General features: G+C 47.1%; 1 protein-coding gene across 2 annotated transcripts in view; it reads left to right on the top strand.

Moving 5' to 3' along the window:
- The window catches only part of LOC126579863 (serine/threonine-protein kinase 32A), a 45673-nt gene extending 22250 nt beyond the window's left edge, over nucleotides 1-23423 (top strand). Inside the window, exons 4-10 of one of the 2 annotated variants that reach the window (XM_050243522.1) lie at nucleotides 5322-5487; nucleotides 5763-5833; nucleotides 7110-7198; nucleotides 12231-12268; nucleotides 21647-21772; nucleotides 21977-22158; nucleotides 22300-23423. In XM_050243522.1, the coding sequence (XP_050099479.1) occupies nucleotides 5322-5487; nucleotides 5763-5833; nucleotides 7110-7198; nucleotides 12231-12268; nucleotides 21647-21772; nucleotides 21977-22158; nucleotides 22300-22941 (1314 nt within the window). In that variant the 3' untranslated portion in view covers nucleotides 22942-23423. Of the gene's footprint in view, nucleotides 1-5321; nucleotides 5488-5762; nucleotides 5834-7106; nucleotides 7199-12230; nucleotides 12269-21646; nucleotides 21773-21976; nucleotides 22159-22299 lie in introns of both variants that reach the window. The other variant, XM_050243521.1, reaches the window with a different exon arrangement.
- The last annotated feature ends 267 nt before the right edge of the window (nucleotides 23424-23690 follow it).

Here is a 23690-nt window from a genome sequence, read left to right as displayed (position 1 = left end):
GCGCCAAAGTACTTGAAGTGGGGTGGCTAAAAAAGGGGTGGAATTTAATTTTATTATTTAGCTCGCGGCCGGCGGGTTCCGGCAGGCTTCCGGCAGGCAGTAAAGCAATGTGGCCGGCCCTTTCCCCTTCTCCCTCTTCGGGCTCCGGATTCACAACCAATTGCGCACCCTTATCTCTCTCCCCCTCCACCCCTCCCCCCCCCCCCTGTGGTTCCCCGTGGGTCATAATCGGGATCTATCGTAATTGGGATCGCTTGGATCGCGATTTTGTTTCGTTTCGAGCATTGCCCTGCACGGGAACACCCTCCCATAAAACCGCCCCCGGGAGGTTACGTGCACCTCCCCCCGGGTAACAGGAGCACCAGGCTGGTTGAGCTGGACCAACGCGGGAAGCGCAGATTTCGCAGATCGTCGTCCGATGTGGCGTGCGTTTCTATGCAGGCAAGGTAGGGGTGGAAAGAGGGGTTGGGGGTGCCACTCGTTCTCATCCCAATGGAAGGAAGCATTTATTGGATTTTGCTGCTGCTGCTGTTGCTGGCTGGCTAGTACCGCCTGCCAAGCAACCGATGACGCCGAGGGTGTGTGTGAGGGCATTCATATTTGATTTCCTCAACCCCCGCCCCCCTCCCCCACCCAGCAACCACCATCCGAACCATAAAGCATAAAGGCAAAGGAACCGAAACAGGTGCCCGGTGCGCGCGTTTATGGACGCGTGCCCGCGTGGAAGGAACGGCCCATTCGCCCGTCGCTTTCCCTCATCTTACTCCCCCTCTTCCCCATCCCCACCACTCACCCTCCTCTCACCCTCCCGTGCAACGTCCACAATGGCCCACAACGGTGACGCGGTGCTGTGCTGCGTGTCGTAAAGTTTGTCACCAGCACCCCCTTTCACCCCCCGAGCACCCTTCACCCCCATGGCATCCATTGGTTCACACATACACACGAGCGTGCGTGCGCGCGCGCGCGTGTACCGCTACGCACACCTTTCTGCGGAAGCTGCGCTTCAGAAAACTTTTATTATGTGACATCAGCCTGCCCGCCCCTTCCCTCCATACTACCGTCCGCACCCATACTGCTTGAACTTGGATGCAGCGACCAGCAGCGATCAGTGTTCCGTTTGCGGGACGATTGATGAAGAGAAATTCGTGCACTCCAAGAGAAAGAGAAGAAGAGAGCTCTCGATGGCAATAAAGTAGATGAAAAGCGCCTCCAAACAAAGGCGAATGACCACGCGAATGGTAGCAGTTCGACTTTAGCTTCCGTTCTCGTTTGTCGTCTTGGTTTTGTTTGCGGATTTCGGTTCGGTCTTTGTGTGCCATCCCGTGCGCCCACCCGCGTGTGTGTGTGTGTGTGTGTGCGTTTGGTAAGTGTGAATGCGAACAGAAAAAAAAAATAAAAAAGAGGGGGAACCATTTCCTTTTCACTTTTGGGGACCCGTGGTAAGCGTGGCCACAATTTGCCACATGCTTTGCATTCGACATCTGGTGCCATTTGCGTGATGTCCGGGGGGGGGGGGGGGGGGTGTCGACATGAAGGCCAAAAGCGGAAGGCTTGAAGGCAAAATAGAGAGAGAGAAAGAGAGGAAATCCGTTTGCATCGCCAGCGGCTCTGCCAAGTCTCGAGCACGAGCTAGGGGCGAAGGGAAGAGGAAGGGCAGCGGGAAAGGGGGGGGGGGGGTGGAACACTGTCTTGAAGATGGCGGGCATGCTGGCGTGGGCATGCTGTTTGCATGTCAATTGCTGGTTTGCTGGCGACGCTCTACTCGTCAGCCAGTCAGTCGAGCGAGCTTTTCAGTTTATTTATTTATTTATTCCCATCCGGCCGCCTTTCCCACCACCCCAGACCACCCCGATCCACGGCGAGTCCTGACGATGAGGGCGGAGTTGCTTCTTCTTCCCGCCCTTCTCTTCCTCTCAGTAATTGACCGTTTTCCAGCAGCACCACCAGCACCACGACGATCCCGGGCGGACCTCAAGACGTGGCGCAAAGAGTGTACTCAAGCGCCGGAGATGCACTTTTCACTGGAGCTCTAGCCGGATCGAGTGCAGCATACGAGTTCGCTTAATCAAATTATGCTCCAGGGTCCCCGGGCAGTCGGGATGGGAATGATGGGGTGTTGGTGGAATGTGTTAGTTAAACTAAATTTTATGCAAATCAACCTGCCCCTCTCCCCCTCCATTTCAGCTCTCTCTTCGCTCGTCTTCCTTCTGCGCTTTCTGCCAGCTTGTTGCCATCATCATCAGCAACCGACCATCCCACCCGTCACCCCGTCAAGGTTATCACTCTGGTGGGTTCCCGGCACTCTGCTAAACAGCAAGAAGAAGATCACGGCATGAGGCCCCCGCAGCTCTCAAATCACATATCACCTTCGCCACTCGATCCTCGGCTCGGTGTTGTTTCGTATCGACTTCGACGTCGGTGGCTGCACTCACTCCAGGATGTTCCTTACAAGGACGTTCAATCTTCCTCCTTCTCACTTCTCGCCGGTTGCGGGAGTGCTTGACTCCAAGGTCGGATAGGGCCGCCTGAACCTGTGTTCTGTATTCTCCGACAGATACAGTGACCGGCATAAGTGAAAGCCCACCAGTAGCGTTTTTTTTTTACATTTACGCCTGTAAATGCGACATTTCGGGTCTCGAAGGCCATGAGTGTTTTTTTTCCGCTAGAAGCTCTAACTTTCTTCTTTCCAAATCACTTGCTTTGAGATTGATAGGTTCGATAATTGTTTTATGGAAATTCTTTAAGGGGAGGCTTCGGTATTTAATTTTGTTTTGTGACACGTGTGTTTAACATTATGCTCTGGAAACTGTTCCTTTCAAGAGTATTGTGTAAAAATTTTGGATCAATCGAGGAAAAACTGACAGAGATACAGATTTTTGAAAATTCGCGTTTCATACAAGGCTCCATGCAGCTCGCTACTGAGAAGATCGTTTCCCAAAACCAGCGTTTTCAAAGTCGGTGGTCATCCAGTACCGTAAAACCTACTGAACCGATCGATTCGAAATTTTTAACACATAATCTGTACACTATTTGCCAGGTAGTCTCGTCAAGATTTCATGAAAATTGTTGATACTTTTTTTTAAACAAATCTTTAAAAACCGTGTTTTTAGGCAAAATCACAAAAAGCATCACTTTTTCAACTTAAAAAAACTGCCAAAAATAAAAAAATAGGAATATCAATAAAAACATGACGACGGTACCTAGATAAACTTATAATATTTCTAACGAATATCGATTTGTATATTTCAAATGACGCATCATGTAGCTACGATGAAAAACGTAAAAAATGCCTTTGCGACGACACGCCAACCAAAATTTGATGTCATGGATTAATTTGTTAATGAATGTTGCTCAAAACAATACCAGATATTCTTCAAAAGATGCAGTTTAATATGTCATTCATTTGGAAAAGTAAAGTTGATTGATTAAGTTACAAAAAATCGTCAAAAATGGGCCTTTTTTTTGGCTGAAACATGGTCGATCATGGTCGACAAGTAAAAGCACACTTTGCAATAAATATTATTACGACTCCGACAGAGCCCTGTGGCCACTGTATCTGTAATAGGGCTTTTATTTACATCTGTTTTAATGTTTTACGTGCCCTCCACTATTGTTCAAATATATTAAATCTACTTATGCTTGCATCTCCAGTAGAAAGTCGATTGAGCGCGGGTTTTTGCACGTAGAATGGGTGTACCGAAGGACAGCATACTCTATGCTCATCGAAAAACTGGTCTGCGAAAAGGTCACAATAGGGCACGGTGGTGGGAACATGCTGGTATAAAGCAGTTTTTCCGTTAAATTAGAATTATTAAACCAGTGATAAAAACAGTACTGTGGCGTGCGAAATTTATGTTGGCACCCGAAAAGATTCTCTGATTTATTCAGTCAGCGTATGGGCCCGGGAGGAAAGAATTTTGTTGAGCAATAGGAAAACGATTTTCGTCCGTAAGGTATCAGCAAATAAAAAAGAAAAGAAAAACGATTTTAATCCTATCGCTAAAATCAAAAGTAATTATTTACATCCTTGTCGTATCAATCGTCTAGAATCACCTTCTCAATGCTCAGATTGTATCTGATTGAGAATTTATGGGAATTTTTACATAAAATTCCCATGATGAACGATGTTTCTATTTAAAACTATTATTCTACGAGGCAATGCGATGAGAATAATCCTCAACATAGCAGGAACCATGTGAAAGCTATGTCCAAATGGCACCAAGTGGAAATCCGGGGTAAGAGTGACGCATATGAATTGTTAAACATGTTTCCTTGCTGGGGGCATGTTTTACTTTTGTCACAATCATGGTCGACCGTCTCTCACTTAAACATTTTTAAAACAATTGTCATCGAACCAATCATGCTCAAAGCAAGTGATTTGGAAAGAGGAAAGATAGAGCTTCGAGCAAAAAAAAAACACACACGGCCCTTGTGACTGAAAATGCCAAATTTACCGGCGAAAATGTAGACACTGGTGGGCTTTTACTTATGCCGGTGTCACTGTGCAGGTGTCGCGCAAACCCACCATGTCCCACTTGCACCTCTCACGTGTGCTTCAAAATGTGCACATCTTTCATTCGGGTGGGGAAAAGCTGCGTGAGAAAACACGGAAAAGCGCTTTGCATAGCGTGGCGCGTGGTGCTGCAAAGAACCAAACACCCCCAAACCCACCACGGCCACTAGCGGCCGCCGGCCCATATATCAATCAACACACAACCACACAGAGAGAGAGAGAGAGAGAGAGAGAGAGTGAGAGAGAGACAATCTCTTCTTTGTGGTCCGTGCTTGGTGGCCGTGAAGTGGCCGCGGGAACGCGAATTTCGCGAATGTCACATTTTACACATTTCGCACGGTCCCCGGAGGGGGGGAGGGGGAAGGAAAGAAGGTCGAACACGAGAGAGCACGGACCGCTGGAACCTCGATGGTTTTTCTTTTTTTTTTTTGCGATGTGCGATAGGATCTGGCCTCGCTCACCGGAAGTCGCCAAGCAACAGGAGGGGGTGGGAGGGGGGGGGGGGGGGGAGTAATCTAATTCACAGCGCGAATACAGCGCGTTGGCATAATGCGATGCAAATGGTTTGTTTACGATGCTACGGCGTGGGGCTCAGGCTCGCCGTGGGTGCCTTTATGCGAGCGTGCGTGCGTGCGTGCGTGACGTGCTCCGAGTGAAGACAGGAGCAGCCCAGGCCCAGGAGGAGGAGGGTGGCTCCCAGTGGACACGCAGGACATCCGGCTTCACGGACTTCACAGAGCACTCAGCACTCCTTTCACGTGTTTTGTTTCTTTTCCGTTTTTTTTCTTCTTCTCGTGTTTGTGTGCAGGTGTGCATCGTGCAGAAGAAGGACAGCGGCAACCTGTTCGCGATGAAGTACGTCAGCCGAAGTGTTTGCATCGGACGTGGTGCACTCGGCGGTGTGCTGAAGGAGGTCGAGCTGCTGGCCTCGCTCGAGCATCCCTTTCTGGTGAACCTGTGGTTCTCCTTCCAAGGTGAGTGGGCAAACGTTTGCGTAAAATCAGAGATTTTGCACCGCGAAATCAAAAGCGTACTCAAAAGAGCAACACAAGGACCAAGGACCAAGGATTTTTTATTTTATTTTAAAGAATAGTGTGTTTGATTGAACGCCAATACAATTTTAGGTGATTGCTGTGCCTGTGTGATATTGTTATAGCTGTTTCTTTCCCGTTTTTTCCTCCTGTCGTATCGTGCTGGACACTTGCATTACCAACACACATCACGTCGGGATACCGGGGCATCGAGGCAGACGAGGAGGATCTGTTTATGGTGTGCGATCTGCTGGCCGGCGGTGATCTGCGCTACCATTTGCAGCACCAGGTAAGCCCCTTGCCCTTCGCCCTTCTCTTTGACTCTTTGCTAAGTTTAATTCGGGGCAACTCGAAGGGTAGTAGTAGTAGTAGTCGTAGTAATATCAGACTCTTTATTTGGAAAATTCATACAATTCCATTGTTGACAACATTGCAAAACGGATGTAAGGAAAGTGGGTTCAAATTGTTACTTTTTCCACGCTTGTTTGGGACTTACTTTCATTGTGAAGCTCTAGTTTCCTAGTTTGTGGATTTCCCCTTGGGGAGTTTTGATTTGACCGCAGGACAAATTTACAAACCCTGCTTTATTTGTTTATCTTTAACCGAACCTTTTCACTAACTGTACACTTAATGCTAACCTATTGCCTAAGATTCTTTACAAGGGTGTGGGGATGTGAGATGCGATTGTTCTTGTACCTCGATTGAGTTTTAATTTCAATGCGTCCTTACTCGTTCTATTTTGACAACCCGAAGGGTTACATTTGATGATTTTTAGTGAAGAAACCATTCGATATAGTTTTTTTTTTATGTGAATGTTATATTAAACTACAATTGTTCAAGAATATTTGGTTGCATTTTGAGCAAGTTGGGCTAAAAACATCATCCATTGCATTATAGTTAGGGGGGCGAGTCTTCGTAAAGGGTCTTTTTCCGATGCCCATCGTAACTGCGTGATGGGTCATCAGAAAAATACAAATCATAATTCTTTTGATAGATTATAAGTTAATCCAGGTGGCCCCGTTGAGTTTTTATTGAGTTTTCTTATTTGTTTAATTTTTAACAGCTTATTTTCAAGTTCAAAAAGTGATGCTTTTATCGATTCTGTCGCGAAAAAACGGAATTTTACATAATTGCTTTGAAAAAAGTGATCGATGGAAACTCGCCAGGGCAATTACTGTACAGAACAACAGTGCTCAAACGTTAAAATCGATCGATCGGAGCAGTTTTTTTTTATATGAGCATTGCATTGTAATGCTATTTCAAGTTTCAAAAAGTAATAGTTGTTTGCAATTTTATTTCGTTTGGTTCAAAAATTTCACACAATACTCGCGGAAGGGTCGACATTTATGGAAAAAATTCTTTAAAAAAAGTTGAGCTTAAATTTTAAATACTTTAGCCACCCGCTTCTCTGGGGGTGTTTGTTTTTTCTTAATTAATTGATATAGAATCTCTCTCTCTCTCTCTCTCTCTCCACGTCTCTTTCGTTTGCTCTTGCCTTCATACGAACTCGGACGGATCCGGGCCGCTACCACTTGTGATGTGCTCTGTTTCGGCCCCACGAGCAGGTGGAGTTCTCGGAGGCGAGCGTCGGTCTGCTGGTGTGTGAGCTCGGCTCAGCCCTGGATTACCTGCAGAAGGAGCGTGTCGTGCACAGGTAAGGCATCTCGCTTCATCAGTCACTCTCGGCAGCTCGCGAATCGGATCCCCGGTGAACAGAGTGAGCACCGTGGCCGCTGTGGTCTCACTACTACTACTTCCAGTCCGCCACGTCTTTGCCACGCGTTCTTGCGTAAATTGAATCACCCGGCGACGTGTCCGTGTATCAGGATTTGCAGGTAGAAAAGGGTACCAGTGTAGGGAAGAAGAATCCTTCATCCATCGCTCGCAAGCGGCTGTGGCTTGATGAATATTTCATCTGGCACGTATTATTGTCTCCCTGCATCCCCGCTATTCCGCCCCCCCTCCCTCCCCCCTCCCCTACGTAAAGCCATAGTTAACCAGCACAAGCGGGGCGGATGGCATTGCTGTCCGATCCGATCGCTTCTCACCGGTTCGGTCGTCCCCGTGGGGGTGTGCGGGGCTTATCTGGTGTTTGTTTTTGTTGAAGCACGTATAAACCACGGGCGAACGCGGGAACGGAGCGTGGTGCGTAGAGGAAGAGGAAAGGGTGAGTGAGGTTGCGCGGATTGCCCAAAAAGCCAAAAAGCGATGAATGGCACGGCCTGTGTAGCGGCATTCTGTCCGTTTGCTGTTCGGCTTTCCATTGATGGAGACGCCTGGTCTCTCACTCACTCTCTCTCCCTCTCTCTCAGCCGATATCGGCTGGTGGGGGAATGGTGGTAGTATTTCGTTTGTGCTACTTCCGAGAAGCGAAAGCGAGCGTGAATCGAAATGAATGTTGACGCAACGCACTCGAACAAAATAAAAGGACACAACAGCAAAAAAAAACCCAGAGCACCCTTAAAAAAAGGGGTAAAACTGGGGGATGACGGGCGGGGAGGGTGACGGTTGCTACGTTTTTCGGGAAGCGAGACGCATGAGACCCGTTTTGACTTTCACTGTCGCTGCCACCGATGGTTGCGCCTCACGAGGTATGAATGATTTTCACGTGGAGCACCAACGTGAACGACCAACCGTGCTTTTGGGGGGGTTTACGATGCGAAACCGATGGCTTTTGGGTACGTGGTTTGGTTGCTGTGGTTGCCCCGTGATGAGGCAGGTGAAAAAAAAATCCACCCCCCCCCCTTCCCTTCCAACTCAGAATCATCCCTCAGTAGCATTGCTTTTTCATCCATTTTCCATTGTTTGCGCTACAGAGATGCGCCGCGTGTGCTTTTCTAGTGGAGAGAGAGAGAGAGAGAGAGAGAAAAAGAGAGAGAAAGAGTGAGAGAGAGCGATAGAAAAAACAGGTTCTTGGCTAAGGTACACGCAGGGCACTGGCGTGGAAAGGTGCACCACCAACCATTACGCGGTGCTTTCCGGTCAACGCCGAAGGCCGGCCGGGGGCCACAACGTGCGATACCGAGCGATGCGTGTGCCGTAGATGCTGTCGTCCTCGTCAGCGCTCGTAATTGATATTGCTCATGTCATGTGTCGAAGAGCTCGTACAGCTCGTTAGCTTACGAACTCACCTTCCCCCCCCCCCCCCGAGGAACGGAAACGGAGAAAGCATCGCGTGGGCGTATGTATGTGTGTGTTAATAAGTGCTCCATTCTGTGGGCACAATGTAATCACTGTCATTCATCAGTGGGTGACGTCTGGCGACGTGTCGTCCTAAATATTTCACGACACCAGCGACCGAGCGACCGACCGGGAGCATGGCAGGCAGTGCGGAGGAGTGGTGTACGTGTCCTCATAAATAGAGAGCGCTTCTATTGTTCGCTCGAAATGGGTTACCGTACCGTTGGTTGGCGTTTGGTTGGGATGGGAACCGCTTTTTCACTGTCGACTGTCGCCACTTCACCATTCGTGGATGGGCTGCTGCTGCTGCTGCTGCTGCTGCTTTCGTGCGTTTCATGCTCTTCATGCGGGACAACCAGAGACCAGCTTCTTCGCTTGAATTCGACACCCGAACCATCGTTCTGCGCGATCGCTTTCTGATTTCATTTAAGGACCGGGGTGGTACTTCCGGTGTTCATCACAACTTCGCCATCTCGTGGAAAGAAGACGAACATTCCATTGATCTGGCCGCCTTCTGCACTGCGCTCGTACAGTGCTGTGTCCATCAATATAAGGTTACATGTGATTTATTTTTTTAAAGTTCCGCCTTTTATTCCTCCAAATCCATTTCGGCGCCTTCAAAGTAATCCCTCCCTTGATGCAATGCACTTGTACCAGCGGATTTTCATGTTGTTGGAAAAGCACGTGAAAAAATCTACTTTAGAGATGGCCTTCAGCTCCTTCTTCGCAGCGCATCTTGAAGCTGTTTTTATCGTTTCAAAACGGTTTCCCGGGAGGAGCGTTTTTTCACCTTTTTTAATAGGCAGAAGTCACATGGTGCTAAATCAAGCGATTACGGTGGATGCGGAAAGATATGGGTGGTGAGTTTTGGCGAAAAAGTCACGGAAAACCAACGCCAGTCGCTGCTATCTGCTGCCCTTCGTCTTCAGCACGTTCCTGACCTTCCAGGAAGTGGATTTAAAACCATGTTCCACCTTTTTTTTAAACTAAGCGTAGTTACCAAAGGCTTTGTGCATCCAAATGATTGTGCAAAGTCTTTGCTTGTTAACTTTCGAGATAGCGAAAAACGAAGAAATCCATTTTATTACAGAGTGCGCCATCAGGCGGTACCCTACTTTACAGTTGAATAACTCTTTCATTTTTGGGCCGATTTTAGAAAATAAACCAGTTTTATTTAGGTTATTCTATGCCATTTATTGTGCTATACTCAAAATATGATATCGATCAAGTATCGAGTTGTTTTGGCAATTTCAGCTCCAATATTTGCTCTAAGTTGTTTCATAGTCTTGGGTTTGTTGGCATAATCCTTATTTTTCAAATAGAACCACCGAAAAATAGCCAGCGCCGTCATATGCGGCGCACGAGGATTCCATTGCTCTACTGCAGCTTTCACTATTGACCGATTATTTTCAATGTAAAGCGTGGCAATTTCAGTCCACTCTTTTAACGTGAAGTGATGTATTACTGAAGCATAGACTGAAGTTTCAGAAACTGTCTTATTTATCAAAATGGGCTGAAAAATGACAGAGTTATTCAACGTTTAAAATAGGGTACCACCCTGTAGTTCCCAAAATAATACTAGTTCTCAAACACTTATGAATATTTGGATGTAAAACTTGTCACGGATGTCAATAACCAGTGCTGTCAGCCTTCTATAAATACAAAATTAAAGATATTCCTTCACGCGGGAATGAACCTTACCCCGAAACCTATCCTTTAAAGATAAAGATGATCTAGAAAGAAAGAAACCGGTTTTTATTTTACAAAGATGATTATTTATTAATCTTTCGCCGTACGCGCGTGCTTGTTGCGGTGCATCGCTACGGGACTCGTATCGCTCACACTTCTACTGCTGCTGGTGCTGGACCCGTCTACCAGCTTCAATTCAATTTTCCTCGATGGAACGGGACGGGCCTGGTCGTTAAAATGGAAATGGTGGATCAGAAGGGTGAGCATGCTGGGCGTGTTTGTGCAGGTGTGTGCGCATATCACGTGCCAGCGTATCACATTTTGATTTTACTCATTTTAATGATAATTTATGGTGAAAACAAAAGCAACAAAAAAAAAAGGAAACATGACGCGAATACCTTGGTGTCGAACGTGCACGCGTTGGCTCACGTGCTCCGGTGGCGCCGGGGGTCGACTTGACACAACACCACATTTTTTCCACGAAATCCGAAGCGATGTGCCGGTGAGCCACTTTAACATGCAACATGTAGCCTTGAGCCTTTAACCACCCAAAAAAAAAACGGACAACCCTGGTGCGCCAATATTCCAATGCGTAATTAGCGATAGCCTATTTGCATTAATGAGCGGCAGGCAGGCAGGTTATGGTTTCGCTCGTGAATTCCTTCCCGCACACCACCGCATTTACCGAACGAATAGCATTGCATTAAACACTTTGCTACGGGCTCTCACGCCACACACATGCCTTTCTTATTTCCTGGCTAGCTAGCGAGTGAAATGTTTAGCGGGGGACTTCGGTATTTAATTTACTTTTGTGAGACATGTTTTTAACATTTTTCCTTGAAAGATGATCCTTTCAAGAGTATTGTGTAAAAGTTTTGGATCAATCGAAGAAAAACTGACAAAGATACAGATTTTTGAAAATCCGTGTTTTATACACGGCTCCATGCAGCCCGCTACTTTGAAGAGCGTTTCCCAAAACCAGCGTTTTCAAAGTCAGTGCCCATCGTACCGTAAAAACAACTGGACCGATAGATCTGAAATTTTTAACATATATTCTGTACACTCTTTGCCAGGTAGTCTCGTCAAGATTTTATGAAAATTGTTGATACTTTTTTTAAAACAATTATGTAAAGTTCGTTTTATTTGGCAGAATCGCAAGAAGCATCACTTTTTCAACTTAAAAAATCTACCAAAAATCGAAAAATAGGAATATCAACAAAAACTCTCCGGGACTACCTAGATAAACTAATAATCTTTCTAACGAATATCGATTTGAATATTTCAGATGACCCGTCATGTCACTACGATGGGCACTGTAAAAAGTGCCTTTGCGACGACATGTCTACCAAAATTGGATGCCATGGATTAATTTTTCAATGAATGTTGCTCAAAACAATACCAAAGATTCTTCAAAAGTTGTAGGGTATTATGTCATTTACTTGAAAAAAAATACAGTTGAATGGTTACGTCACAAAAAATTGTCAAAATCGGGCCTTTTTTTTGGCCCAAAAATACCAAAGTCCCCCCTTAATTAGCAACAGAGCCACCGCAACAGCAGGAGCAACAGTGTTCGCATGTGGAGCGTGCGCCAGGTTCGGCTCGAGGACAAACCCAACATGCAAAGCGCAACCCCTGTGCCATACTGTTCTACCTATTGTTATTGTGCTTTTGTCATTCCATTCTCTTCTCTCCTTTCTTTCTTTCTTTCTTTCTCGGTATTCGTGTATTCGCTTCACCTGCGGGCATCGGTGATGCGGACCCGGGTACTTGTACGTGTGTACCTCCTCCCTCTCCACCCCCACCCCCCGGCAACATAGAGATATCAAGCCCGACAACATCCTGCTGGACGAGGAAGGTAAGTAAGGCGCTAATGGTCGTAACGAAACGTTTTTGCACCCCCAACCCCCAAAAAGCCGAAGCGTTCGTTAGCATCGTTCCACCCTGGTTAGTGCATCCCCCAGCGTCCCCGTAGTAGCTAAAAATTTGCATTCTAGCTGGCGCAAAAACAAAAAAAAAAAAGGTTTCTAACAAATGGGACAGACCGGGCACGCCTCGCGGCCCGACCAGAAATATGAACTGCGAACTGCGTCTTCATAATTTTATCGCTTTCCACGTATCAACACGGCCGCCGCCGCCGCCGCCGCCGCCGCCACCGGCTAGCTAGTTTCTAGCTCGTGGTCCTTTACCGTTTTTTTTTGGTTCTCCAGGGTTTTTGTTCTGTTTTTTTTTTAATGGTTCGGTTGCTGTTGGCCATAATGTCCGGTCCGTAATCTACCCAGCTCGCTCGCGTAGGGTGACGGATCAGGGGTTTCTACTACCCCTAGCTACAGCGGAGGTCCGGGGTTGGTCGGGGCGTGTATCGTGGCATGCATGGCACGAGTATGCTCGATCGCCCGCCCCGTAGTGTTGAGCAATCAAATAAACTGTCACAACCATAAGCACACACGGTGGCGGGGGAGGGGGGGAGGAGAGAGGGTCTACACTCACGGTTCAGCATTTCCGGTATGCGAACGGGCACGGGCGCGCGTGCTGATACTTCAAATGTGACTGCGAAGCGAAGTGAAAGATGTGGTGGTGGTGGTATGGGGTGGACAAAAAAAAATACATTTTCCATCCTACAACTCACCCTTCCCCGGGGGGGAGCGTGCGCGTTCGGCAAAAGGCCACCGCTGGGACGCTCAATAAAAAGAAAATCCATCAAGAGGTATTCGGTTGCGGACGAGGACGGGAATGAGAACGAACGAACGACCAAGCCCACCCCCCGACCACCCCCCGTTCACCATCCCCCGACGGTCGAGCAATAGCTCCAGCCCCATCGATGACGATTTCGTGATAATATCCCTTTTACGACTGCGTTTTCACTCCGCTTTTCCGGGCTTCCGCCACTTCTCGCCCCAAAGGTGGTCTTCCTTTTTTCGGGAGGGGTTTTGAGGGAGGGAAAGAGGGGGTCGGCGGGTGGTAGAAACATGTTGGAAGATGGCGCTCAGGCGCTCAGGAGATCCGCGTGATTGGGAAAGTGCAGATCCGCCGGAACGCCGGTTTCGGAACGGGCAGGGAACGAGGCCCCAATAATGAATCGGAATGGAAAGCGGGAGCGGAACGTGAGTCGACAAATCAGTCTCAGGCCGGGAGTAGTGGAAGGGATGGTGAAGGGTGGAAAGGGACCGTAATGAGCAAACGGGCGATGACGAAGCCCGCCAGATACAAAAACAGATAACGAGACGAAAGCGGCACCGACGGAATGGCACCGACACAAGCAAACAAACAAACAAACAAACAAACAGTGACATTTATGACTTTCCGTGGCACAGTGACTGACATTTGGTTAGGGAGAGAGAGAGAGAGACAGGGAGAGTATTGGTGGAGAGAGAGAGAGAGAGAGAGAGAGAGAGAGAGAGAGCAGGAATAGCGCTCGAACCGTTGAGCCTAATCCCCGAGCCACCGTCCACCCGGCCACGTCACCGAGGAGCACTTTAATTAAATTCCAGCGCACACCATTGATGCCCCGTTTCGTCCCCTCCGAGCTCGATGCTCGGTCCCCTTTTGCGCTGATCGCAATAAATGACCGATAAATGACGACGACCATCACGGCGGGTGACTTCAGATCGGGCTAGATTAAAGATTGAAGACAAAGTAAAGGGGGGGTGGTTGACATTTTGTCGACAGGATGAAGATACTATCCGCGCACCAGGGAATTGAGAGACCGAGACGATTGTAGCGTTTGGACGTGAACGACATGCGTTCAATCGTTTCGTTGTGCTTGTGTGCGCGCGCATGATTAAACTGAATGAATGATTAAATGATCAGAGCAAAAGTTAGAGAAATCCAGTGCGATCCATATGAAAGCTTGCATAAGAGACGAATATCTCAAGATGCTCCATGCAGCGGTTGGCAAAATATGACCTAAAAGCATCCTCTAGAGCTAGGGTGAAACGTAACTTAATAGTTGAAAGGGTAAAACATCTTTATGAAGGATAAAACATAGTTTGAAAATGGCACCAGTTTTCATAAAATTCAATACTAAAATGAATATTGATGTTTGTATCGCTTTTCTGAAGGAACACATTTTACTATCGATGAAAGCAAACTTCGACACACCAGAAAATGTTGAGTTTCAACAAGATGAAGGCCCCTGTCATACGTCAAAACGGACTCTCAAACATGATTGAAAGAGATCACGAATTTTTGGTCGAAAGACTAATGCCCTCTAAGCGGTCCTGAATGAACTCGGTTGGGCTATTCAATATGGGGATTTGTTCGGCCTAAGACCTGTGAATCGTCACACCATACGGCTGACTCGCTGAAATCGTTTATCATCAAACCCTGGCCTTCTAAGTTGGACACCTATGTTACCGAAGGGTGCTCTCGAATTCGTAACCGCTTGGAGAAATTAATTGAGAAAACAGGCCGACAAACCCACTCATTTTGTTTGTTTTTGATAAACAATGAAATATGGAGCCAATTTAGATATTTTAAAACAGTAGAAAACCAACAAAAAATGGCTTTAAACTTCGATAAAAGATTTTCTCACTTTTTTATGGTACACCCTGTACATGGCATCAATTTAGGAAAGACATGTCGACGTGACACATGTGAAAAATGTACTTTTTTGCGGTGCCTACCGTAGCTCGTGTGATGAGTCATTAGCAAATCAATATTCTGATGATTACAAGTTTATCCCGCTAGCTCCCGTTCAGTGTTTGTTAAAAATCTCATTTTACGATTTTTGGTAGCATTTTGAAGTTGTGAAAAGTGAATCACACTACGATGGTGACGGGCTTGATCAATGATCCAAACCCGGGTTCGTCGCTTAAACGGTCGAGTCTTTTGATTCGGACCAAAAAACGGTGCCTATCGTAGGTGCGTAAATAAGTTATCAGAAAAAAATGCAAATCACAATATTCTTTTGTTAGGTTATAGGCTTTTCTAGGTAGCCCCCGTAGAGTTTGTTGTTAAATTTCCTACCTTTCGATTTTGTGAAAGATTTTTGATGTTGTGAAAAGTGATGCCTTTTACGATTATGCCTAAAAATCGAGTTTTACAAAACTTATTACAAAAAAAGTATCAACATTTTCTGTGAAAACTCGACGGGACTACCCGGCAAAAAGTGTACAGATTATGTGTTCAAAATTGCAAATCGATCGGTCCTGTAGTTTTTATGCTATTGCATGAGGCGCGATTGATATAAAAAATCAATGTTTTTCAGTCTGTTTCACTTCGATTGATCCATAGCATTTTACACAATATTCTTCTAACGATCAGCACTCGTGAAAAAATGTGAAAAAAATGTCCCGAAAGAAAATGAATTGCCTGAAGCGAGTAACAGCAACAGCAACCGTGGAGCCAGTCCGACACATCCGTTTCTTTTCCGTGCTCAGTGAATGCATCCGCGTGGGATTCCGGGATGGTGCATCATGCTGAAACGAACAGTATTTCGTTTTCCCCTTTTCACTTTGCTCAAAGCAAAAGAAAGAGCGCGCGCGCGCGCGAGAGAGAGAGAGAGAGAGGATCGGAAATTGTTTTGCATATTTCATAACCACTACTCCCGGTAGCTCGCGTCGGCGATAGCGGACAGCTGCAACCAGAGGAGCATCCTCCAGAACGCCATCCTCCTCTTTCTCCCTCCCTGGTCGCCTCTCTATTCCGTTGAAGTGGCTAAATGGGATTGCGTCGCGCTAAAAAGATGAAAGGTGAAGTGCAGTGCAGTGCGGACCAGTTCCGCGGAACGTTTTATGGTCCCGGTGCCGGTGTTGGAGTAGGAGAGGGATGCTAGGGGGGGGGGGGGGGGGGTTGCTAGTGGTAGGGTAAGTGAACGAAGAAAGGGAAGGAAAGTGCTGAAGCAAGTAGTGCCTAGATGCGGTGCCTTGGCTGCACACTTTCGTAAGTTGGTCGGCTACAAAATGGTGGATTTTCAACCCCCCTCTCGCCACTCGCGCCTCTTCCAACTACCAGCCAACCCCCGGATGACCCGATTGAGCACTGGGCGGTTGCACATTGGTCCGCCAATGCCAAAACCAAAACCAAAAGAAAAAGAATAAGAAAACCCTGCAATCATCCTTTAGCAGGATGGATGGGGAACATTTCCACCCCCCTTCCACTCCCTGCTTCCCTTCGTGGAATTTGCACTCCGCGATTTCCGCGACGCGATGCGACAACGAAATGCGAAATTGCGATGATTAACACCAAGCAGAGGGCGATGAGAATGTGGCGGGTGTACTGTTGCGGTTGCCGGGTTTTTTGGGGGGTGGGTGGGTTGAAGTGATATTTGAGGGTGCCTCCAATGAGCGGGATCCTATCCGAGAACCAGCCAATTGTGAGCGCCAGCAGCGAAGTAGTGGCACCGATTCGATTCGATTGCAAGTCGACCTCACGATGACGTCGATGATGATGATGATGATGATGACGATGTTGAAGATGTTGTCACAACTACTTTGCACACTTTTCCGCCCTTCTTCTCACTCTCTCGCTCTCTCTCTCTCTCTTTCTGTCAAGGTGAAGTCACGTAATTATTTTCTTTTTCTTTCTTTAAAATCGATCCGATGGCATCAATGAGGTTGTTTCAACCCCTCACAGCCCCCCACCGTCACGGGAATCAGGTCAGGGGTTCAAGGGAGACAAGAAAACGCCTCTTTTCCACATCCCCCTCGACGTCGTCACTCTCGGCCAGGCAAATGGCATCTCGTCTCGTACTGCGTCATCCAGCGAGCCAGCCAGCGATTGAAGCGGCATCAACAACTCCTTCCCAGCCACCCACCCAACCCTCCTCCTCCTCCTCGTGAGGAAGATTGTGCAACCATCGGAACGTCCTCGTCCTCGTCGTCTTCGTTGCGTTTGGGGGGAGGGGTGGGCAAAAGGAGATGTAATGAAATTATCGCTCATAAGCTCATTATTTGCTGGCGAGCTATTGCCGATTGCGAAGATTCTTGTTCGCTCGCTCCTCTTCGCTCCGAAGCAGGATGCAGGACGAGGAATGGATGGAAGAACCATCGATTGCTTCGAGCGGGGCTTGCAGACGGCATTGGGAGAACCGTGGTTGGGTGGCGGAACGACAAACTTCACACCAAGCGCACCCATCTTTGCACATCACGCACGCACACCCACCCACAGAAAGAATTGAATGCGAAACAGAGGCGGAACAATGAAAATCCCTTTCCGAGAAATCCCTCGGGAATGGAATGGCCGGGAGGGGTGGTCGGGTAGGGGGCGGCCAATAATGGATTCTCTCGCACCGGAATGGATCCAATTTTCCAATCAATTGAAGGTGCGGTCCCGTTGTTTTGGGGAGGGGAAGGGGGTGGTTCGGGCGGTTGCGGTGCGAGGATGCATTCCGATCCTTTGATGGTGGGGGCCCCAGGCGCCAAGGGGGGAGGGGGAGGGGGTGGTCGGGTGGCGGGAGATGAAAGAAACTACACTGCGCGAAATTAAAATAGCACCACCATGTTTTTCGGCATTATTTATCCAAAAATCTCACCATGCCAGTCTCTATGTTAATTTTATCCGTGTGCTCACTATCAATGTTTTGCTACTGCTATATGGGATATATATTTATTTAGTATAAACATTTAACCGTGCGAAATAAAAAAAAGGCACCCACCTCAGGTTAATTTTACTTTTTTCACTCATTTTAAAGAACTATGTTTTGGTTTTCAGGACTATGAAAGTGGACTCTAAGTACGTGCAATTAGCAGTGAAATCATGTTTTTTTTCCTTTTGATTTAGTTCCTATGATTACATCAGACCATCTAGCTTTCGAGGAAAAGGTAAATATTATAACCGATCATAATCAGCGAGCTTATCTCACAGAAAAATGGTTCAAATACTTCATCAAGCACACATAGCTAATGGAAAAAAATGTTGAAAAATAGCGAAAACTTGATCCTATCGAGAATTGTGGGGAGAAAAGTAGGGGTTTCCGCAAAGCATAACAGGACAATGCTACAGATTTTAGTGTATGAGAAAAGACCAACATCATAAATCGGCGCAAAATTAGATCTGACAGTTACTACACGTGCACGTACAACAAATGCTGGCAGGTAGTGAGCACTTGGAGTTACTCAAACGACTGGGAGGACACAAACTAACTAAGCTACATAAAGTGTATTATTTGAGCTTCGCGAAAAATCACATTTCCTGTCCGAAGAATGGAATAACTCGATCATTTTAGATTAAAAAAGGTCCACCTTGCTGGTTTAGATGACTTACAATACTACTAGCTCGATTTGCGCAATGACTAGATTTAGAGATGGGCAGGAACGCTGGGCGCTCACACATTGAAAATATAGGAAAACTTTTTCCGCCTCATGTAGGCATCCGTTGGCTTAAGGAACAATAAACATGCAGTTTGTGGATTATGTACACATGTTAGAGATGCTTCCGAATCATCATTGATGGGTCAGGACTTTGTTTTTCAACAAGATAATACTGCAACTCTTCATTCACAACGCACAAAACGTGGTTTTCTGATAAAAATACAGAAGTTATCGAATGGTCAACCCGTTTTCCGGATCTGAATCACATAGAAAACCTTTGGTATGTGCTTACACGTCGTGTTTATGAAAACAGAAAGCAATTTGATTGTGTAAACATGCTGAAATTCCGGAGCGCTGAGAGCAAATCAGTCATCTAACGCTTGAAACTCTGATTTTTTTGTCTCGAAACACTGGTTTAATTGCTGAAATCGCATTTAATTGCTATCAGTTGTTTAAAAATTTAATAAAAATCAGATAGTTCATGAACAAATGCCAAAACAATGCTAGTTTAATCCGTAACAGTTTTTAGCACATGTAGCAGATTTGGTTGAAACTTAATTATTCGTCTTTTTATAAGAAAAAAAAACTGGGTGGTGCTATTTTAATTTCGCTAGGTGTAGCATGTCGCTAGAGGGAATGTAAATTGGGAATCTTTCGAGAATCAAGCAGCGAAAACCATCCAATCCGGACCCTCACTGGGAATAGGGTAGAAGCATTCCCGATATCATCCCCATCCCCTAACCCGATTCTGGTGTGAAAGGGAGCCGGGGGTGCTTTCATCGAAACTAGAGGCTAGTGTGGGGAGGGGGTCTCTCACGCTCCCATTTCGATTCTTCCGGATCTTCAACCGGATCAAAATTGCTACACCAAACGACTGGCCGATGTGATGATGCCGACGCCAGGTTGCGGCGAGTGTCTTTTGCGAGTGCAAAAATGCCCCCACCCCCCTTTGTATTAGCATAAAACACAAGCTCAGCGCGTTGCCGGCGCCACCCAGCCAGCCAGCCAGCCAGCCAGCCAGCCAACGCGCGGCACAAGCGCGAATGATTGGGAATGACAGTAATAAAGGAAATATTTTACCCTTTTATTATTCCGCCCCCTTTCCGGCGACCGGAACTCGCGGTGTCTCGTCCTCGAAAATGTTACGGTCCTCACCGGTAATCTGTTTGATGGTATTTCACCACGTAGCCGGAGGTAGGCCATGTGGGGTGGGGGGCGGGGGGGCAATAAAATGGCTCGCGTTTAGCGCGGAAAACAAAATTCCACACCCCTGACAGAGCGGAGCAGACAGTTGAGTTGGAGAGTAGGAGTTGTGGGTTGGTTGCCGGCTGGCTAGCAAGGCAAGGATGGCAGCGTACCAGCGATTGTTTTTGATTGCTCGTAGTTTTGTTTTTGGTTTATTATTTTTTTTTTTGGTGCGCCATTTATTGGCCTTCCGTTACGCCGTCCGTTTAGGGACACTTACCGGGCTTGTGGCAAACACAACACACAAACCCAATTTATTGAGGCCATCGGGCATGTTGTGAGTGACTGCAGCGAGAGAAGCGAGAAAAATTGGAATAAAAAAAAACGATGCTCTAGCCAGATTATTGGACTCGATCGGATTGAGCGAGTTGGCAATCGAGTCACTGTTACAGAAAGGTAACAAGGCGTAAGAACGTAGCGCAACACGTGCGAAAGGCCACGCGCGTCCAGTGACCAGAGAGAAAAGAAGAGGGAATTAAATTAAATTGCGAATTAAATGGCAAGTTCCGTTCCTAAAAACTGCGACTCGCGGGCATTGTTCGCGTTTTTGCCTCCATCTAAAAAAAACCGGCGGCCGAATCGCACCAAATTTTTATTAAAGGTTACGGTGGGCATGCTCTTACTTAAACACAGTGCTAAGTGCGGATTAAAAAGTTTAAAAGAAGTTATAATGACGTGAGAACCAAACACCAGCGACATCAAATTGCAAGGCTTATTGGCCAGAAAGGGTTACTAATGATGGTTACAAGCAACAAACAATCAATTTTGACCGAGACTTGTGCAAAAAAAATCAACCAAAATATCAAAAAACGACAAAATTGACTTATTTTACTCGATCAAATATGCTCCGCCACCGCCGTGGAATATCGGCCAAGGACACGGCACAAAGCCACAATTGGTTACAATTACCACTTGCCGCTAGTTCACCAGACTTGACTCTATCAGATGAACGCTCATTTGCATCAGCAGCGCTTCTTTTTTTACGAAAATTTGAAAAAAATTGATGTGTTTCGATAAAATGGTACAGGTATGGCGGTTTTTTTTTTGGCAAGGCATCCAAAAATTGCCTAAGATATAGTTGAAATGTGTAGCTAACGATTGCCATAACTAGGGAGAACAATGTTTTCTCCATTTTCCAAGAAAAAGCGTTTTTTTTTGCGCAAATCAAAAAGGTTTCGGTTTCATATGCATACACCTGGTAAGCATTTGTTTTTTTCGGTGCGCAAACTAAAAGCGAATTCTTGGTTTATGATATTTCGAACTTTGTTGAGCAAAGAATTTTCACCAAAAATGTGGTTTGGGGATACGCAAAGAATGATGCAAAATGATGCCTTTGGTGAAACACGATACACTAATTTAAATAAAAATGTTTACAAGCGGTAAAAAGTTTTCCAGGATAGTCAGAAACGTGTTGAAGACGCAGAGCGCCCTAGGAGACCATTTGGTGTTGCAAAAAACCGTCGATTAACAACTAGAACACCTTGCTGATGATATTGGCATATCCAGCTCAATTCGACAATTCCATTTTGAATAAATGTTTTCGATATCAAACGCACCAGAGCCCGGCTGGTCCCGTTGATAGCAGCGACTGGCTCGCTTCCTTGATTCAACACCAAGCTATTTGCTAATTAATCCTTATCCCCACAAGGGGGGGGTGGGCGGGAAGAGGGGCTGAACGGGCTGTGGATGGATGACTGTACTGCAGTTTCGTTTCCTTTTCTTCCGCGCTTTTTCCATAGGACACGCTCACTTGACGGACTTCAACATAGCCACCCGCCTGCCACCGGACGGGCTCGCCTGCAGCATGTCCGGCACGAAGCCGTACATGGCGCCCGAAGTATTCCTGTGTGCCTTAGAGGAAGTTGGTAAGTAGGGAACGCCCGGCGTATGCTGTGTTTTTTTTGCTCTCTGTTTTTTTTTTTGCTGTTGTTGTTGCTTCTGTCTGGCGGAACACAGGCGCGAGCGCGCGCGCACGGCCACACAAATGGCCATTAAATTATTCCAGTTCATTTCATGCGAACCTCTCTTCCTTACTCTCTCTCTCTCTCATTTTTTTCTGCCGGTTACAGCCGGTTACAGTTACCCGGTAGACTGGTGGAGTCTCGGCGTGGTGGCGTACGAGATGCGGTGCGGAGTGCGCCCGTTCGTCGTACACTCGTCGACGCCACTGGCCGAGGTGAAGAACGTGCTGAACACGCAGCCCCACTTTCCACGCCACTGGAGCGATCAGTTCGTCGATCTGCTCTCCAAGGTGAGTTTCTCTCTCTCTCTCTCTCTCTCTCTCTCTCTCTCTCTCTCTCTCTCTTTGTTCATTATTTAGTATTTCTCTCCCTTTCTCTCTCTCTCTCTCTCTCTCTCTCTCTCTCTCTCTCTCTCTCTCTCTGTCACCCAGCTACTGAATGTTTATCCGGGCGCCCGGTTGAGCACGCTGAAGGAGCTGCAGCTGACGCGGCTGCTGCGCGGCACCGACATGGAGCGAGTGTTGGCCAAGCGCACCAACCCACCGTTCAAACCTTCGAAGGAGCATCTCAACTGCGACCCAAGCCTCGAGCTGGAGGAAATGATCGTCGAGACGAAACCGCTGCACAAGAAGAAGAAACGGCTGGCGAAGCAGCGCTCGATCCATAAGGAAAACAACGCATCAGCTGACCAGCGGCAACTGCAGCAGCAGCAACACCAACACCAACACCAACACCAACAGCAGCAGCAGCAGCAGCAACATTTGCTGGATAACCAGCTGCTGAAGGAGTTCCTGGTGTACAATCGCTACAAGGAGCTGCGGCGCAAGGCGATGGAAGCGAAGGAGTCCGAGTGGCAGCAGGAGCTCGACCAGGCCATGGCCAACTCGCACGTCACACCACCGTCCCCGCTCGCACCGATCGAGGAGGCGGAATCGAGCCGAGGTCACCAGTCGACGGGGTCAGTCGAGCAGCCACCACCACCACCCAGCCAGTCCACCGTCGCTGCTGCCGGTGCACCCGACTCCAGCCTCGACTACATCGACCGGACACCGTCGCCCAAGGGTAGCACCTAGCCCGGGGGGCTGTACACCACTACATCCACCCTCCCCCCCCCCCCCCCCCCTTTGTGATACCTCCGGCTCCTCGGCTCGGTTCCTCTTTGGGTTTGTCACCTTTACCCCTCATTCCTAGTCATCCACAGCCACTCAATCACCCCTTCCGGGGGAATCATCCCCAAAATCTCTAGAGGGGAAAAAAAGGATACATTATTATATGATATATATATATATACACGTACACTTTTACATACATATACACACACACACATACCACACGCATACACCTAGCGAAAAAGATATAGAGATATACACATTAGGAGCGACCGACGCTAGACGCTAGAGATTTCGTCGTTAAACGCCAATGCGCCAATGCGCCAATGGTTCCAATAAAAAAAAAAACAGGGCCCGCAACGCAGCCGTCTTAGCCAGAATCCAAGATCCCCTCTACGGTGAGGCAGGATGCTGTGATTGTCCCGGGCCAGCCGCTGCGAAGCTGTGAGAAATAAATCGAATGTGAAAAAAAACAACAACGGCACAGATCTGAGCTACCGGAGCCCGAAATCCGGAATTTGTGTGTTTCCGAAATGTTTTATGTTTTTTTTTTAGAACATTTGATCAGATATTTAACCACTTCAAGTTTCATGATAAACCACTAAAAATTATGCAATTTGGTAGAGACTGGTGCTTAGCAGCATGGCGTCATTTTATTTCGATAAGGTTTACAGCCGCATATGTTATGTTGTTTTAAAGTACAACTACATACC

This window comes from Anopheles aquasalis, chromosome Y (assembly GCF_943734665.1).
Source record: "Anopheles aquasalis chromosome Y, idAnoAquaMG_Q_19, whole genome shotgun sequence".
NCBI classification, from domain to species: Eukaryota; Metazoa; Arthropoda; class Insecta; order Diptera; family Culicidae; genus Anopheles; species Anopheles aquasalis.
Note: the sequence above shows the minus strand (reverse complement) of the source record. Positions and strands in the feature narration are given on the sequence as shown.